An 18,886-nucleotide genomic window follows, 5' to 3' on the forward strand; every position below is an offset into this window, starting at 1 on the left:
CATAGGCACCTGGTATGAATTGAACCACTGCACATCTAAGTTCCTCATGTAGAATTAAATTACTGTAGCCCTACTCAATTTGTCAAAAATGCATCCAATGACGTCGCGTTATTATTAATCAATCAATGGATATTTTTAATATTATTTTTATCTTTAATGGGTACGGGTACGGGTGGGGTGTGTGTATTATGTTATGAGCTCAAGGTTTGGTGTCTCTCTGTCCTGAAGAGGGCGGTAGATAACACAGAAATCGTTAGCAACAAATCAAAGATGGCTGCTGAAAGTAAACATCGGACTTCGATAAGATGTTGATCAGATTGTTGTGGATTCATTTTAATTAGAATACCAACTATGTGATATTTAAAAAGTAATTATGAATTTTAATTTCATTTGATAAACGACCAGGACAGACCTAGGCTAGGCCAAAAGCTAGGCCTAGGCTAGGCCTCCAACGAGCAAGAAAGGTCGAAGTATTCACTCATCATGTGGTCTCGTCCTCTCTCTAGCAAGGCCTTAGGCCTAGGGCCAACTCCATCCAACAGAGAAGAGAGGAGGCCTTTCTTTGTATTTGTAGGCTAGGCCCTAGATAGACCTAGGCCTCTATCAGCTAGCAGAGCCCCCCCCCCCTGGCGGCATCCACCAGCAGTGACTGGGCACTAATGCAGTTAGGTATTAAAGTCTAGGCTCCGGAGGAAAATATTTTTTTGATATGCTGTAGAACTGATTTTTCTAAGACAGAAAAAGAGTAGTTTGATCAAAAACTAAGCAACGGTGAATGAGATACAGATTTTTAAAAATATTTAAAAACTGGGGGAAAAAGATGTAAAAATGGGCGGTTACGCCCCTTTCCCCCCAGTTTTTAAATATTTAAAAATCTGTATCTCGTTCACCGTTCCCCAGTTTTTCATCAAACAACTTTTTTCTGTCTTAGAAAAATCAGCTCTACGAAATATCAAAAATTTTTTTTCCTCTGGAGTCTGACTTTAAAAGGAATTTTTAACCTGCTGATTTCCTAATTTTTTTTATTTTTAAGTTAACAGAACCACAGTTTTCTAAATAATTCTTAATTCAAAGTAGCTGAAAGATGACCAGTAGAGAGGATGAAGCCATTCTGAAGTCCCTTGGTGCTATTGATATCAAACCGGTTGACTACGATCAATGGAAAAGGAAAGAGCGAAAGAAACGTGTCCAGAAGATTCTTAACACTACACCTTCAAGTAGACTATTACCTGGTAAAAATGCACATGCGATATTCCTTTATATTTATTTATAATATGTGAACTAGGCCTACTATTGTAAATTGCACTTCAACCTGATACTAATATTAGAGCATGAATGAAACAGACTGTTTCTGAAGATAGATGTGAAATCTTGTGATGTTATTATGCAACCTGCTGGAGAAATATGATCCTTTATTCCCATGCTTCCTAAACTATGAATCATGACCCAAAAGTTTCACCAAACATTTGCATTAGGTGAGCAGGGATACAAAAAATTATACTGTATATTTTGTACTATTTTTTGTTTTCTGTTAAAGTTAATTATATTAAACTGATTTATATGTAACTACTAATCCTTCTCCAAACATAGAGGTATGAACTTTTATTATACCTCCATGCTAGTACTTCTTATACTATTTAATAATATATAATATAACTAGAAAATAATTTTCTTCTGCATCAGTTGATCCATATTTTGAATTTTCTAAAAATCGTTGTTAAAATATAATGTTTATATTTGTCATCGCAATACCACAGATGTTCCATTTAACTCATCAATTCAAGTAAAGAGTGGTCACAGGTTTGGAATGCCCAGTTCTTCTTCTGTTTGCAATCACAGCCACAAGAGGATTGAACCGCCATCAGGGCCTAGCGATGACGAAGCGATTGCTCAAAGACACAGGGAGATCAAGGTTCTAGAACTGCTAATCAAATCTAGGAAACAAGCTGTTGGAAACTACAAGTGTAGGCAGGAGGTTTTGTATCCTTTTATTCTTAAGGGTTGGTTTGTTTATCAATACAATATCACACATACAATATCAAATCGATACATGTCCTGTTATGATAAAATGTGAAAACTCTTTAAAACTGATACAGTGTTTAGCACTGATACTATGAGCACTCAGCCAATTTAAGACCATTGCAAATAAATTTAGAAAACAAGATTATTTTTTTTTAATTGGATTCTGTTTTAATTGGCAAATATAATCATCATCATCATCATCATCATCATCATCATCATCATCATCATCATCATCATCATCATCATCATCATCGTCATCATCGTCATCATCATCATTATCATCATCTTCATCATCATCATTTATTAGGTGCCCTTCCAAAAGAGACCAGAGTGCTGTACACATTGAAACATAGTTAGCCATACACATTCATAAGATAAAAACAAGTAATTAAAATTCAGATTAAAATGGCAATATCATAAAACAAAGTACCTAAAATGATTACAAATATGAAGTTGAAATTCCAAAACAAACTCAAATTTTTGGAAACAAATGGGTTTTTAAAAGCCTTTTAAAATCAACCAGATTGTCGGATTCACAGATGATAACTGGGAGGTTATTCCGTAACCTGGGTCCAATGACACTAAATGCTTTGTCACCAGAAACACGTCTAGTGGTAGGAACAACAAGTCTTGTGACTAGTCTTGTTATAAAGCCCTATTCGGACTATCAAAATCATATCTGGAAAAAAAATACAAGTGATATGCCTATATATGGTCATGATGACATCACATCATGACCATATATAGACACAGCATGACTATATATGGGCATACAACAGTTTTTTTGTCAAAGGAAATTTGATAGTCTGGACAGAGCTTTACATGTCCATGAAAAACATTGTTGACAATTGTTCCTTAATAAAGAATTGTAGATTGAATGAAAATGAGAAGCTGCGGACAGAAATTGAAGGTGCAGAAGAAGCCACTGTAAGTACATTGTACAGAACAGCAATTTTCAAACAATGGGTCACAACCCAAAATTGAGTCGCCAAATAATATTTGTGGCAAAGACAAGCCAAACGAGTCACTGGTTGCAAATATCGATTTTTAGTTATTAATACAGTGTTAAACAGTAAAATATGAGCTATAAAATGGTAAAAGAATCATTCAAATCTGACATTTCGTTACAAATTTACAAGCATTTAAACATTGAACTATTTAAGGAACAATATTTGAGAAATCAGCCTTCAAATTTATGATTTTGGGCATTTTTGAGGCAAAGACCATCACCACATCGTTAAAAATTCCAGCATGTTTTGACCATTATCTCAGAAACACGATTTGCGACGAGTGACTGGTTTGACTTTTCTTTGCCACATTTAAGGGTTGTAAGTTCTTTTTAAAATATTTCATCATGCCGAAAATCCATTGGACACTACAGTACTATAATTGTAGGAAAAAAAACTCTGCAGAAAGTGATACCTAACTGTGCGATTCTATATTTTAAACTTATTTGTTAAAAATAAAAAATGAAATTGAATGAATAAGGTTTCAAATTTTTTATTAATTAAGTTTCACAATCAAGCAATTACAGATGTAACATTTTTTCAGGAAACTTACAAAAATATTTTTCTCTGTGACACCATGCTTGCATGTTGATATTAGCATGGACCATGATATTTGATATTATAATTATAATTATTACCGACTACTTTTACAGCATAAAGACGTGAAACAGCTTTTACAGAAGTATGAACGTTATCGGGTAAGCAACCTTGATTACTTTAAAGTGCCAATATTGTATCCACACATAACTGGATAACAAGCTGTGTTCATCAATTTATGCCTGGTGCAGGAGCGTAGGCTTGTTTTGGGCTGGGGAGGAGGGGTGCAAAAAGGCATGGGTGGGTGTGGGTGCAAAAATTGAGAACGCGGAATTAAATCCCTATTCCAATGAAAAGTTAATAGTCATTTTTAGTATTTTAGTCCATTTAGTGGAACTAGTTTGCCCTCATGGTGGTGGGATGCATCTGCACCCTGCACCCCCAGCCTAGGCCTATAATACCCATCTGGTAAAATGTAAACATCCGATCTATTTCATTATGAAATTATCTGTATTGGCTTGTTGACATTGTTTTCTAATTTTATTTATTTTTTATCAGAGGCTTTTAAAAATTAATGTTATTACTTTGGTTTGGAAGAAACATTCTGCAACAACCCCTTATTCTAGAAACTTGCATTGTTATATTATTGCCAATACAGTAATATTATCATCATTTATTATTACTTGAATTACAGGGTGCTGTGTCGACATTAACTTCAAAGTTTGACGTAGAAAAGGCAAAAGCTGTCAAGGAGTTAGAAACTACGCAGCAAGAGGTGAATGTAGGACTCAAAGGTATGTGTGAGAGGATGAAGGCATGTTTAAGAGAGGATGGGATTAAATAATACTGTATATCATGGGGGAAGGACATGGGATGCGAAGGGGATCAAGGGACAGTAAGGGGAGGGTCAAAGGTGAGTGTGAGGTTGTGGAGAGATTCATCATTTATTACGATCATTGTTTTAGTATTTTTGGGTCTGCGCAAGGCAGACCCCAGAACTCTCACTACTGCTGGCACCACACAACCACTGCTACAGCTACCACTACTGCTACTATTACCACTGCTACACTGCTACTACTAATGCTGCAACTACTGCTATGGTTACAGTACTTCTGCTGCCACTGCTGTTACTTTTATGATGATTATTCTTTATTGCCTTTTTTAACTGACAGGCCTCGAAAAGCAACTGACGGAGGTAAAGCTGTTGTTGAAAGACAGAAGAGCTGAGTTGAGTGTCCTGCTCAGTTATAAGGATAAAGAATACCCTGTAAAAGCTATGAAAATCAGTGCACTGCGAAAACAAGTTGAACAGTTAGCAAAAGATTTTGAGGTATGTGATTAGTAGGACTTAGGCTGTCAGTATCCTAATGTTTAGATAATCATGCTATGTTTGTAGAACCCACTAGGTCTTAATACGTAATGCCATACAAGTGGCCACTTTTTTTTTTTTTTGTTATTTATGCCTTTGTATCGACAGCACTGATGTGGTGCATTCCACTTACAGTACCTAATCCTACTGAATATTACTACCTTCTGCTGTACCGTACTGAATTAATTTAGTTTTTAGATTTGAGTTAGTGTAAAATTTTACAATGTTTTAAGGGAGATAAATAGGAAATCAAAAAATTCTCTTCATGATAAAGGGCCTAAAAAGATAGTGCTAAAATTTCTTCCAGAATTGTGCAGGCACCTGTGCGGTAAATTGTTACAAACATTTTTTTCCTATACTCAATTTAGTATAGATGATTTTAACTGATAAAATTAATTTAAATATGATATTTAGTGCAAAATGTTGGTGGTGTAGTAGTATAATGTAATTGGTGGTATTGATGGTGATTGACAGTAAATGGTGATGGTTGCTGGTGTTAGAAATTAATAGTGTTAAATTTTGTGATGTTAGTTTAGGTGGTGATAGGTATATTTGGCAGTTGGTAGTAGTGATGGTAATTTTTGGTATTTGTTGGTATCAGCAGTAGATGGTGTTTAATGGTATCAGTAGTCAGTAATGGTGATAGTCTACTATTTGTTATCAGCATCAGTTGATACAGGTGTTGGTGTTTGCTGTCAGCATCAGTTGGCAATGGTGATGGTATTTGGTATTATTAGCATCAGTTGGTTATTAATGGTAATGGTATTGATATCAGTTGGTAGTAGTGATGGTGCTTGTTATCAGCATAAGTTGGTAGTTGTGAAGGTAATTTGTAATTAATAACTAATTAACATATATACATCATTTTAATCAAATCATTTCTTCTTTGCAGGCAGAGCAGGTTGATTTGGAAAGTGTAATTGCAATTGAGCAAGAGAAGTATGAGGTGAAAGGTCAAGAGGCAATTGAAGACATCAAAGCAGAAGTGACAGAGAATGCCATTTCATCCATGCATGAAAGCCTCAAGGACATGGCATTACAGAATATGGTTATGAAAAAGGTATACAGTTAATAATAATAACAAGAATAATTATTAATTATATAATTAATAGAAAATGTAAACTAAATAAAGCAAAGAAGTGAAACTAGAGAACATTATGCTGTCATTTTTTTTGTGGAAGGGGAGTTTCCAGGTATAGCACACCCTTATTCCGTATTTGGCCGAATGGACTTTTCCACTTAGAGGGGCCGGATTTATCAAACTAGAAATCAGCTTAAATACATCTAAATTTTTTTTTGCTGAAGTCAAACTTAACAATACTGCTTAGCTTAAAAATTGCATAAAAAAAAATGTTGATTGTCATCTAAGACGATTTTCAAGCTAAGATTTTGCTAAGATGGTTTAATGAATCAGCTTTAAGACATTTGCTTCGGGACATCTTAACTTTCTTGAATTAAAACTGAGCACTCACTGCATTGTACGACGAATCTAACTCCGCTCTCTGTGAGCGATAGATGACACGACGGCCCTGCTGATTGTTGGTGGCGGTCTTAACCGATCCGTCATTAAGAACCATTTGTTGCGCGCTCGTCATCGTATTGTTTTCTTCAGTGGCCCAGGCATGTATATTTTTGCTAAGGTCCCATAAAACAGCAGTGTAAAAACATATGCACAACCTGCATTGTGGGATAGCTTGTGTGTTTGTAGGACATATGCATATTTGTTGGCTCTGTTCTGATTGGTCAGTTGTTAAGGTTGATTGACACTCCGGAAAGATCCATTGTTCAAGGAGGGTGAGCTTACACTTAAGGAACATAACTTTGGTGTTCTTCCTAACCTCAATATCATTCGAAGTTTCATATACAGGCTTAATTTCAGTTTGCGTGTTGCTTAGAACAATTTTGTTGTGTACAAAAAAAAGTATTTCATTTTACTCTTTTTAATTATTAGGAAATTGAGGAACATCAGCAAACACTTGTGAAGTTAGAGGGTGATAATGAAAAATTGAAAGAGGAGGTAGATTCTCTCAAAGTGAGTCCAGAGATTAGCGTTCGCCAACAGCTGTTTCCTCACCTGTATCGTACATTACCAAAGTAAGTATAGATAACTTAAATCGGTGGCGGTTCCAGGAATTTAAAATAGAGAGAAATTTCCCTTGTGTTGTTGGACAAGCATGACTCCCCTGCAGTCTGACAAAACGCATGCAAGCTGCCAAAGCTGTGTTAGCCTGGCTTTTTGAATCCTCAATCCTTGTTGCTATTGCCTTAATTTAATTTAATCATTATTTTGTATATATACCTTGTTATACATTACTACGATAAAATTATCTTGTATATTTTCTTATACAAATGTTGATCTTTTAAAGATAAAATATTAACAGCCATGCCTTTCTTCTTACAGGTGCACTCCAGATATGGAGGTTGTACTAGATATACCAGTCCAAGAATGGCTTTCAATATGAGGTGTTAGGGCAGGGGTGTGGCAACTTCCATCTACGTGCAGGTGCATCCATATTTAAATAAACAGTAGTGCATACATTCCCAGAAGTATAGTGTGTATTTGTGTGAATAAATAATATGTTTTTCAATGGTTTTTTAAAAGGTTAGGCTTTACTATATTTTTATTGAGCTTAAAATATAAATAAATCCAAAGAAATTCCTTCCAATTAAGTGTCTCATTAAAAAAAAATGGCTATAGTACTACTGTATTTGAAGTGTCTCTAACCCAGATGGTAGGTTAACCATTAATTAAAGAATATCTTTCCATGCCTGTTTAACTATGTGATTGGCTCTACCATGCTTCTAGTTTAATTGTTTTGATTTAGATTTTGTTCTGCTTAATTAACATTAATTGCCTAAAAAGGGGCTTAGAAAGGCATACAGCAGGTAATATTGTATGTATGGCATTAACATTTGGTCCTTTGAGGAAACACATTAATAACATTAATGTGTTTCCTCAAAGGACGAAGTGATTAAGTATGGATCTTCTATCTGTAAAAGCACAAGTCCCTGGAGCGCTCTACTTGCAATTCATGGATCCACCACTGAATAAGTCTTTAAAATCTGGCCAAAAGGAGGCGTTTTAATCAGTGAAGAGTTGGCTGCATAATGAATTTTGGGACTTGGGTTTTTAACAGCTTCGGTCAGCTTTAAATTAGAATAATAAAGTTAAGACATTTGTTAATATGGGACCAGAAAAAAGTGTTCTTTAATTGGAAGTGGTCTGTATTTAGTGGTGGTCTTTATTTGGAGGGAGACCTGTACATGGTTAGAGCCACAAGAGCCTTTGTTTTGGGTTTTAGTTGTTTTCTAGATGCTTACTGTTTGGTGCTTCAGTAATTTTGATGTGCCAATTTCTAGAAATATTTCTTTGTTGTTTCTCTATGTGTTTAACATTAATATCCGTTGTTTAGATTACAGGAAGTTGTTGAGAAATTCTTTGTGCCATCGTTGAACATTTAATTTGCTAATAGCTAACGGTACCACATCCACCCACACCCCAGCATGTTGAATTAGACTATAATAAAATCTTTTTGTTTTATATAATTTTAGATTTTCTAATAAAAATATAATTTTAGTGAAAATTTGTAGTTATTTTGACAACTGCTGCTTTCCATAGGGCCTAATGTCTACCTTGTAATTAAAGGGCTATTAACTATATACGAGGCTCGCCATTCCAAAACCAACATGCTGTAGCTAATTTGTTGAACTGAGTAATTAGCATAAGAATATGGCAGTATTGTAGAGTTTAGTACAGAGAAGCTGTAATACTTTTACTCATAACTTTAGCAATAGTAAGTTGATACTAGTAAAATGACTCATCAGTTTAAAGCTTACAATGTGGAGGATAAGGATATATTAAAAAGTCAATTTTCATTTTTTGGTCACCAATGCTGATTTTGGGATGGCAAGCCTGAAATGTCTTATTAATAAAAATATATTTTTAAGGTAGATTTTATAATATTTCTGTAAAATTATTAATTAGAATAAAACTGTTTGTCCACATTGCATGATGCAAAGGATAAAGGTAATAAATACTATATTGTGACACAAATACGCTTATTTTCATTCTCCTTTGATTTCAGTGGAAAATAGTAAGCACTTTAGGAAATGATTTGACATCAAGAACATCAGTTGGGTACAGATTATTTAGGGCAGTTGATGTCTATGTTAATAGGGAGATTTGGTAACCTTACAAAAACGAGAACAAATAGTTATTGTTATTCATGCCTAAAACATTCTTGACAATGTTTAAGGCCTGAATATGATCTATGATTCATGCAAGAGATATGCTCTATTATTCCTATTAACAAATTTTATACTAAAGTACTGTACTGGCACTCCATTTGAATAAGCACCCCTCTCGTATAAGCGTCTCTCGGTGTTTATTCATTTTTTAAAACAATATCTTGTGATTGATTTTTTTTCAGCAATCTAACTAATCCTGAGACTGTGGTTGGCATGATTTGAGCTGCAGAGTGGATTCACATTTTCTTCTGATGCTAATTTCAAAATGAGGATGTTTTATCCTGCACAGATGAGAGCTCCCTGGACAGTATCTTTCCAACTTTCCTCTTCTTACATTTGTCTATTTCTCTTTTTCTTTTCCCGACAATTTGCATCTTTTCATGCGAGTTTGCAAGAAGCCCTGCAATGATCCTGCTAATCTCAATCGGCAGATGGCCAGCAAGCTTATACACCATCACCACCACTAATTTCATCTGCTGTTGAAACTCACAATTCATTCACTCAGAATTCTTGTCATGAGCCATGCTCTCTGGACGATTATCTTTTCTGCACCAGAACCATTCGTAATCTTCGGTTTCGTCCTTATATAATTTTTGTCATTCATTTTTGACTCGCCATTCTTGTCATTTGAAGCCAAATATCTTATGAGAAAACAAAAAAGGTGTAGATGGAAACCATCTTAACAGTGCATGCTTTAAAAAATAACAGGCAATGAAGATAAAACTGCGACAATAATTTAAACAGTCACTCAATAATACTTTAATGAATATCACACCAAAGGCATATCATTTTCAAATTTAGACTTGCTTTAGTAGAAACAATGATTTCTTCAAATTATATAATGCAATACCTGAATTGCATGAGGTGTTCAAAATGGAAATGTAGTGGTTTACAAAACAATCAATTAATATTAAGAGCTGCTGAACATCCAGTACATTTGGTATTTACATGACATGCACTTAAATCTATTCAATATATGCTGTAAATATAATAGGAACTCTGTGTGAATACTGAGGTCTTTTGCGTCTTTGGTGAGAAATTACCAATTAATATATAACTTCAATCAACAATTAATTAATTTCTTTTTCAATACATCATCAGTTCCTTCACATTCTTTACCTTGTTTTATTACTGCTAACCACAAAAACTTTACCATTGGATGAAAAGATTACATGACATTAAATGTGAATTATTTCAATAAATGATGACTGCCCCAAATTCTATTAACATCTGTTTTTCTTTTAAACTCCTAAATTGCATGTTATTTTTTTCACACCAGCCGTCTACTAATCTATTTTTTCCACTCGTTTTTTTCGTAGTCCCATTGTGATGCGACGCCTGTCACAGGGTTGTTACGGATAGATATATTGTATTTCAGCTGTTCTTCTTGCCATTCTTCATTCAAACTATGTGGCAATTCTGGTGAGACTGTTTAAAGATAAGAAATTTTTAAATATAAACAAACTTCCTTGCACTTATGTAGTATATGCATAGTTGCAGGTGTATTAGAATTCAACCACCTCCCTCCCACCCCATCCTCCCCTGGGACACAGGGCTATATACCATGCATGTATGCCTATGAGATCGTAGCCCAGGAATCTGAATCTTCATGAGTGCTGATATGTGTAGTGGTTACACACTGAATATAAATAAACCAATTCGCATCATGAGTCTTTAGCCTTGTCTCATTTACAAATAAAACTTTTGATTTTCTCATATATGGGCACGTTAATGATGTACTGTATCACACCCGTATATGGGCAAGCCATATAAAACTTACTGTAATGTGTAGATCCCTTTGAGTGTGGGGTATTTTCAGTTTTTATGCCATGAGAAATAGTTATAAAGAATTTGAACAAAAGAATCATTACAAATAAGCCACATGACTACAAGGGCACCCTCTATAATTTAATTCTGTGCTACAGTAATTATAATTTCTTCTTTGCGAAGACTAAATCTTTAAAGTTAAAAATTATACATCATAACATAATCCAGGATAAAGAGATGAGATCCTCAAAATGAATAGTAAGTATAATGTATAATGAAATCATTTACACTGCATTACAAGATCATTATTGAATGTTTAAGAGATATATCTTGAACATTTTCTATTCACAAATAATGAATAAATATAAAGCTATAGTTTACTATCCACACTCCATGATAGCATGTTCTTTTGAATTTTTGTAACATGTTATGAGTAAATTTGATTAGTTAAATTAGATATTTATTCTTGCTAACTGCACTTACTAAATTTCTTTTGGAATCCAAATACAAGAGCTGATACAGCTAATCCAATGCAAATACCACCAATAATATAACGCATCTCTCCGGTTGGAGCACGCATCTCCGCATATGTTTTGTTAAAACTCAATCTATATACTGTAATAAAGTATCAATATTTACATAATTATTAAAATTAATAATATTGCAAGTAACTGAAAGTGGATTTATAAAACTGTTTTCATCAGGGTTTTTCGAGGGAACAGCACATCACCTGCTCTGTCAACCATTCATTCTGGCCACACCCCCTTCCTGTCTGGTTTTGAAGTGCGGAACCTGCTGCAGATGGTGGCGGCTGTGATTACGATGCAAGTTTTTCCCCCTTATTTTGTCATTAAGAAAAATGGCCTTCTTGTCGGGGATATTCCTCCATCCTATTGGGCAAATCTTTGCACCACCAAAATTAACCAACATCAGCTACGGTATTATTAGAAACGTAACTATATACTGTAATTTAATTGATTTCACTATCGCACACAATGGCTAAAGTACTTTCAATACATCTGTACTCTCATGAGAAAATGTGACAATTTACTGCAACACATAAACATAGCAATTGCAACATAATACTGTATAGTTTTTATAACAAATAAAAACCTGCTCCTTACACTGGATTTTTTCATCTGCTGTTAAATTTTTCCAATCTCCAGCTTCCTTGTCTTTTAATGACTTCATTTCTGGTGTTAGGTTTTCATCTCTGACAAACTTTACTTTAGGAGCTGGGAAGTCCAACCTATCAGCATAGATATAGTTTGGGTCGCCTTCACGGGAAACAGGGACGACCGTTCCAGCAAATCGGCGTGCAACGAACCTAATGTTTTGTGAGGTTAATCTTAGGAGAGCCATCCTACAGAAACAAAAGAACATGACAGTCAACAAAAAAAAAAAATCAATTAAATGGATAACAGAATGAAAATTGCAGAAATTTATAAGGTACAGTAGTTTGATTAAATAATCTACCGTAAAACCTCGAGAAGAAGCACATCTCGAAAAGAAGCCCATCCTGGAAACATGGCCCATGGGCTTCTAATCAAGATAGTATGAGCTTCATTTTCATGTAGTATTTACATTCAGACTGACGTTATCTTTGATGATTATGATAGCATGTCAGCATCAAATATTATTCTATTCACATTAGCATGGTTAAAAGTCAAAAAAAAATAAATACAACAAAATTACGAAATTCGTATGTCGTATAGTAGCTCTTCCAAATATTACAGCAATCATTAAAAAAAGCCCCGTCTTTTTTGCAAAATAATCTCGAAAAGATGACCATCCCGAAAAGCAGCCCATTCAAGGGTCCTAAAAAAAACCCCCCAGGGCTTCTATTTGAGGTTTAATGGTAGGACTATTTTACTGTAAGTGCTGGGCTGAACACTGACATCATTGGATAGCCTTCCATAGGTTTACATAAAAAAATATAAATGATGAAGGATAGTTGTAATATGAGGTCTTATAGTAGAAGCTAATTTATCTTGAATCAGCAAATGTTATTACCAAAATTGGATTTCATATAAGGCCACGGGAATGAAAGTTGTAGGTTTGCGTCCACCACCCGCATGCCTAAAAAGCTACCGCACAAAAATTTTCATTATTTTGAAAAAAAATATACTTCGTTTTAAAAAACGGACTTTCTAAGTCGTAAACAGACAGAAAAACGATCTATTCATCACTGATCACTGCCACATCGCACCATGATCGCCGATCACTGCTGAGGTCATTTACGGGTCAAATCGATCTTTCTGACCAATAGGAAATCTCGTATGTTTAAAGAGGTCTTAAATGTAGAAAAGGATCTGTTTTATAGGCTAGTGTACATTTATGACTGTAAGCATTGTTTCTTGGTAATAAATGTAAAATTACCAATGCTGCGGCTTGTGGACAGCATTTATAAAAAAAATAATGAATAATGAAAAATGAAAAAATGCCTCGTGTTTTCAAAATTTTTCAGATGCAAACCTACAACTTTCATTCTTGTGGCCTTATACTCTGATGCTATCAAATCAAATCAAATTCTTTTTAAAATGACGAAGGCCTATACATAAAGATAAATAATGATTTCATCATGAATGAATAAATTTAGGCCTAGGTTTATTAATATTTTAACGGTATTAATCAACAGAAATAATGATAAAAATTCCAGTAATAATATGGCATGTCCTGACTTTCTAGGCTAGGCCAAGATTTTTCAGAGCTAGAAAGTTGTTTTTGTTACTGTTTTTAGCTACCTATCTAGGCCTAGCTAGCCTAGAACTAGGCCTGTTGCTAGGCCTAGCTAGCCTAGGTTAGCTTGGAACTTAACTTTAGGCCCAGGCCTCTCTGTAGCCTTACCTTAGTAGTGGCCTAGCTAGGCCTAAGAAGGAGGGCCTAGGCCTAACGCCTAGCACTGTAGGCCTGCCTAGCTTAGCCTGGCCTAGGCCCTCTTAGGGGGGGGGGCTAGGCCTAGCTAGTAGTAGGCTAGGTAGGCCTATCCTAGGCCTGTATGTAGGCCGAGTAGTAGTAGGACAGTAAATGAAATGGGGCCTAATGATATGAAAGTAAACAAAGCATCTTTTAATGATGCACATTTTGAGAAAATATAAACCGATACTATAACTAAATGCCATTGTATGATTAATGTACAAATAGTACATAGCCTACCTTTGAACAGAGGTGATAAATTCGCCGGCTAAAACGTAAACTTTTTACGAACGACTTCTAAAAAGATGGCGCAGAAGGCATGTAGCACACTCGCTTTATGAAAAGCGATTCAAGTACGTCGAGGAGGAGCACATGGAACATACAGTTTCAGAATGGTGGCAGCAGACATGTAAACAAACAAGAACATTCAAGATATGGACGCCACACGATTCACTTACTTTTGACTTTTGGCTAGGGCCTAGGCCTGTTTTTGCAAGCAATGCTTTCATCATCTGCATCGGACGTAGAATGTCCAATTTGCGGTATTTCTGTTAATTGTAATTTTATTAATGCTCACGTAGATATCTGCTTGAAGTCAGGCAAGGCTGAAGAGCTACCTCCTCCTCCTTCGAATCAAAAAGGTTCCCTGGATGAAACCCCACTCTGCAGCCCTAACACTACCACCATCAGCAGTACTAAGGCTACTGTCAGGTCTAGTGATGATGGAACAACGGTTCACCCTCCAGCCTCAAAGAAACTTAGAGTGGAAGGAAAATCAGAGCATTTGGCGAATCAATGGCAGTCAATATTTCGTCAACCACAAAATAAAAATCAGGCATCGTCAGTATCACCTCACAGAACTGCAAAGTCACAAAAAACTGCTCAACTCAAAGAGCAGACTTCTTCAATAAAAGACATGTCAGTATCATCTATTGAAAGTTTTACTCCCAATGTTACAGACTCATCAAAGTCAGACTGTAGGCTAAATGTTCAGTCAACCTCCTCTGTCGATTCAAAACAGAAAGCAAATCAGTCTGTGCCACTAGCGGAAAGGATGCGGCCCGTCGACTTCGGAGAGTACATCGGGCAACATCAAGCAATTGGTAGACATTCGGCCCTGCGTACGTTATTAGAAACCGATCAAGTGCCATCTTGTATATTGTGGGGACCCCCTGGCTGTGGCAAGGTAAATGTTTGTCACATATTTAATTCAGTTTTTATTAATTTTGAAATGTGACTCATATGTAGTGTTAATAACATAGAAAAAAAATAAATTGTTTTTCATAAGGGTAAATAGAAAAATTTAGTAGATTATCACTCCCGCCCGCGTAAAAAATTCGGGAAATATTGATGCCGTAATAAAAAAAAAAAATTTTCGCAACAATTATTTCAACAACATAAAATAACAATGCAATTTTGTGACTTCAAATACATTTTCTTTAAAAAACTATAAAATTAAACCAGTTTTTATACAATATTTACTATTACAGACCAAATATAAACAGTCCCTCCCTCATCGATAAAAACAAAAGCGAAATAATCTATTGTTCCAAATAAAAAAAAAACAAAAAAAAAAAAAACACCCTCCCTCATAAGTTAAAAAAAAAGAGTGATATTCTAATAATTTTTTCTACGTGCCCTAACTCAACCCAGGCAGTATATGTCTTTAAAAGAATCAATAGATACTTATCACCCCATTTAGACACATTTGGACACATTTAAAACAAATTACGTTTTTCACTGAAACATTTTTTTTTATTGACAGTTTTACAATAAATTATTTTTTGTATACTCTTTCTTAGTGATGCTTACCTTAGTGATATAAGGAGGCTTTGAGTTAACACTCATGGAGACTGCCTCCTCTCAGTGTTTCCATGTGTAGGTCATAGGAAACTTTGAAATGATTTAGTGCTTTTTCAAGTGACTGTGTGCAGGTAGATTGTTACAGGGTCTTATCACCCGAGAATCAAAATGGGAGTCTCGAGAAACAATATTGTTTCGTGGGGTAAGAAGCTTGAAAAGGTGTCCACTCTGGTCATGTTATTGTATTTGATTTTAACAGGGCTTATGTTCAGTGAACATAGTGTATTGAACCCTATCCAGACATGCATATTTTATCTGTTATATTTACAATTTTAAATAACATTTTACTTTTAAGTACTGGTACTTATTATTGTATCGTATCTTATCATTATTATTTATAATAATTTTACCATAACTAGCAGATGTCATTATTTTAATTTCATCTATATATGATAATTTATAATTTTAAATGTCAGAAATAAATAAAACAAACAAACAAACAAACTTCATAACTTGAAAAGAATTCCAACCATACATTATCTTTGTAAAAAAAAAGTATATGAATAATATTTTGGCATCTGTTAAATAACTATTGGATAACAATTTTTTTAATTGAAGTTAATAACTTTTACCTGTTTTAATTTACTGACACAAATATATTTTTTTGCAGACTTCATTGGCCCATGTCATTGCAAGCAAAACAAAGAAAAGTGGAAGTACAAGATTTGTAAAGTTGTCTGCAACTACTAGCAACTTGAGTGAAGTAAAAAATGCTGTAACAGCTGCAAAAAATGAACTGAAAATGTTCAAGAGGAAGACCATACTGTTCATTGATGAGATTCATAGGTTTAACAAGTTACAACAGGTAGACATTAATTTCTGTAACATTTAGTCTACTACTCAAATAAGTCAAAATCCAATCTTTTTGGGTCAAAATGATATAAAGGTCTCCCTCCACTTTTGGGACTAGGGTTTCCATGGTCTTTAGCAGCAGTGGCGGCACCAGCGGGGAGGAAGCAGGGGCTTAAGTCCCCCCACCAGACAGGTCAAGCCCCCCCAATGAACAGAGATCGTCGGGCTGTCAGAGTAAAAAAGATATAGAAATAGGCCCACGCCAAGCCAACACATGGCATACCTACAAGCTCGCCGCCCCAGCCTCTAGAAAATATATCCTAGAACCGCCACTGTTTAGCAGCTTTGATCTTTAATTAGAATAATAAAGATATAAGACATTTTTGTTAAAATGAGACCACAAAAAAGTGGTCTTTAATTGGAGGTGGTCTTTTATTGGAGGGGTCTTTAATGGGAGGGGTCTTTAATGGGAGGGAGACCTGTAATTATTAGTTCACTTTGTTTTTGTTTTGTAGGATGCCTTTCTACCCCACGTTGAGAATGGAACAATTACTCTGATTGGAGCAACAACAGAGAACCCCTCTTTCAGAGTTAACTCAGCACTACTGAGTCGTTGCCGTGTTGTTGTCTTAGACAAGCTGCCTATACAACATTTAGAAAAGATACTAGAACGAGGAGCAAATGAACTTGAAATAACCATTCTGAAAGAAGATGAAAGTGCACCACTTCTCTCTATTTCAAATAGGTATGTATGGATTATTTCACTTAGTACGGCAGCTTAGGGCCACATTTGGACTTAATGTGGATGTTCCGGACAAAAGCACCAATTTTTTTTTACATGCTCCTTATGGTCATAGCATTCAATTTTTGGTAGGAACCACCGCATCCGAGGTCATTATGGTGGCCATCTTGGATTTCAAAATGGTAGCCTTATAAAACCTATGTTTATCTATATCTCCGCTTCTAAATCACTTTGAATTATAATTATAATGTCTAAGAGTATGTTTATATGATCGAGGAATACCATCATATCATATTTGACCTGGTCAGATTGCCACAAATAGGTCATTTAAGGTCATTCAAGGTCAAATATTGTATGGTACTGTATCTTTAAAATTACGTAATTGTCAAATTTTACATTAGAATCATACCCAGGCTCTCAGAATTCAAAAATTTTACTATGAACTACAATATTTCATTTGAGGTCATTCTGGCGGCCATCTTGAATTTCAAAATGGCTGCCACGCAAAACCTATATTTATCAATATATCGACTTTTAAACTACTTCCAATAAGAATTATGATGTCTAAAAATATATTTTCATGGTCAATGATTTATAGCACTTGTGACATGGTCAGATAGTCATTTAAGGTCATTCAATTAAATTTTTCTGTTAAATACGTAGAATATCTTAATAATTTGTAAGTGGTTGTGTTTTACAGCAAAATCATACATAAGCTCACAAAATTCAATTTTTGATAGGAACTATCTCATCAGAGGTCATTATGACAGCCATTTTAGGTCAAGGTCATTTAGCAGCCATATTAAATTTCAAGGTGACCACCATGTAAAACACGTTTTGTTCTTTTAAATATGTTTACTGTACTGCATAGTCAAACACATCTAGATGTGTATAAGAGACAGATATATAAACAATCATAAACCATTGCAAACATCACGTACATCGCTTACTATGACGTATAGTGGAGATTCAGTGGAGATCAAGACAATTTTGATGTTAAATTGTACTCAATCATTACATTCAATTACATGACGTACACTATCTCCCAAATGTACCGTATGCTTTACGGAATTATTAAGGCATACTTTAAGTCAATCGAATTGTATTTTGCTGTATCAGCTATAAAGAGGCTAAAATTCGCCGTAAACATAGTCCTTTTGCATAAGGTCAGTGGCGTATTCTAATTATTCAAATATTATATGCAGATTTAATGCCGTTGGAATTTATCGTGAAAGAATGAAGGGTGTCGTAGTGTAAATTAAATAAATAGAACATAACACTGAGACTGGTAAGCCCGTAATGTATATTCACAAAATTGATAACAAAATGTTTATGATGAAGTGGTAATGATGATTAAATGATGCTTATAATTTATAGTTAGACCTAAAGGAATCTGAAGAAATATATTTCATGGCGTGAGCAGATATTAAATAGAAAAAAGAAGATTACTGAAGGAAAGGATAACCTAACCTTTTTTCCAAGGAAAAACGACTATAATCGTGAATAAAGGAAAGTTAAATGTTAAAAATTTACAATAATAACATAAAATAATAATACATTATAATATAAATAATAATAATAATAATCATAGGAATAAATAATAAACTGTGAGTGTGCAGAACC

General features: G+C 34.7%; 3 protein-coding genes across 5 annotated transcripts in view; 2 read left to right on the forward strand and 1 right to left on the reverse strand.

The window, feature by feature from the left end:
• Positions 1-236: 236 nt before the first annotated feature.
• On the forward strand, positions 237-8,989 carry LOC117107158 (uncharacterized protein C20orf96-like). 3 transcript variants are annotated; one of them, XM_033248738.1, is made up of 10 exons: positions 237-367; positions 1,041-1,232; positions 1,758-1,980; positions 2,895-2,949; positions 3,683-3,727; positions 4,261-4,360; positions 4,739-4,896; positions 5,828-5,995; positions 6,887-7,029; positions 7,337-8,989. In XM_033248738.1, exons 2-10 carry the CDS (start codon positions 1,085-1,087, stop codon positions 7,395-7,397), a joined length of 1,101 nt encoding a protein of 366 aa, XP_033104629.1. In that variant the 5' UTR covers positions 237-367; positions 1,041-1,084; the 3' UTR covers positions 7,398-8,989. The 3 variants fall into 3 exon arrangements, with proteins under 3 accessions (XP_033104629.1, XP_033104647.1, XP_033104639.1); XM_033248756.1 differs by having other exon boundaries at positions 1,078-1,232; XM_033248748.1 differs by having other exon boundaries at positions 238-367; positions 1,034-1,232.
• Positions 8,990-9,915: 926 nt separating this feature from the next.
• Positions 9,916-14,242, reverse strand: LOC117107173. Its single transcript, XM_033248768.1, has 4 exons — positions 14,107-14,242; positions 12,075-12,313; positions 11,434-11,565; positions 9,916-10,611 (listed from the first exon to the last, which is right to left on the reverse strand). Exons 2-4 carry the CDS (start codon positions 12,310-12,312, stop codon positions 10,475-10,477), a joined length of 507 nt encoding a protein of 168 aa, XP_033104659.1. The 5' UTR covers position 12,313; positions 14,107-14,242; the 3' UTR covers positions 9,916-10,474.
• A 16-nt stretch (positions 14,243-14,258) lies between these two features.
• LOC117107152 (ATPase WRNIP1-like) overlaps positions 14,259-18,886 on the forward strand; it is a 10,416-nt gene continuing 5,788 nt past the window's right edge. The window contains exons 1-3 of the mRNA XM_033248725.1: positions 14,259-15,052; positions 16,340-16,534; positions 17,037-17,266. Of these exons, the coding sequence (XP_033104616.1) occupies positions 14,366-15,052; positions 16,340-16,534; positions 17,037-17,266 (1,112 nt within the window). The 5' untranslated portion in view covers positions 14,259-14,365. The remainder of the gene's footprint in view (positions 15,053-16,339; positions 16,535-17,036; positions 17,267-18,886) is intronic.

This window comes from Anneissia japonica, unplaced genomic scaffold (assembly GCF_011630105.1).
Source record: "Anneissia japonica isolate Jap-2015-1 unplaced genomic scaffold, ASM1163010v1 scaffold3945_len365852_cov175, whole genome shotgun sequence".
Lineage (NCBI taxonomy): Eukaryota > Metazoa > Echinodermata > Crinoidea > Comatulida > Comatulidae > Anneissia > Anneissia japonica.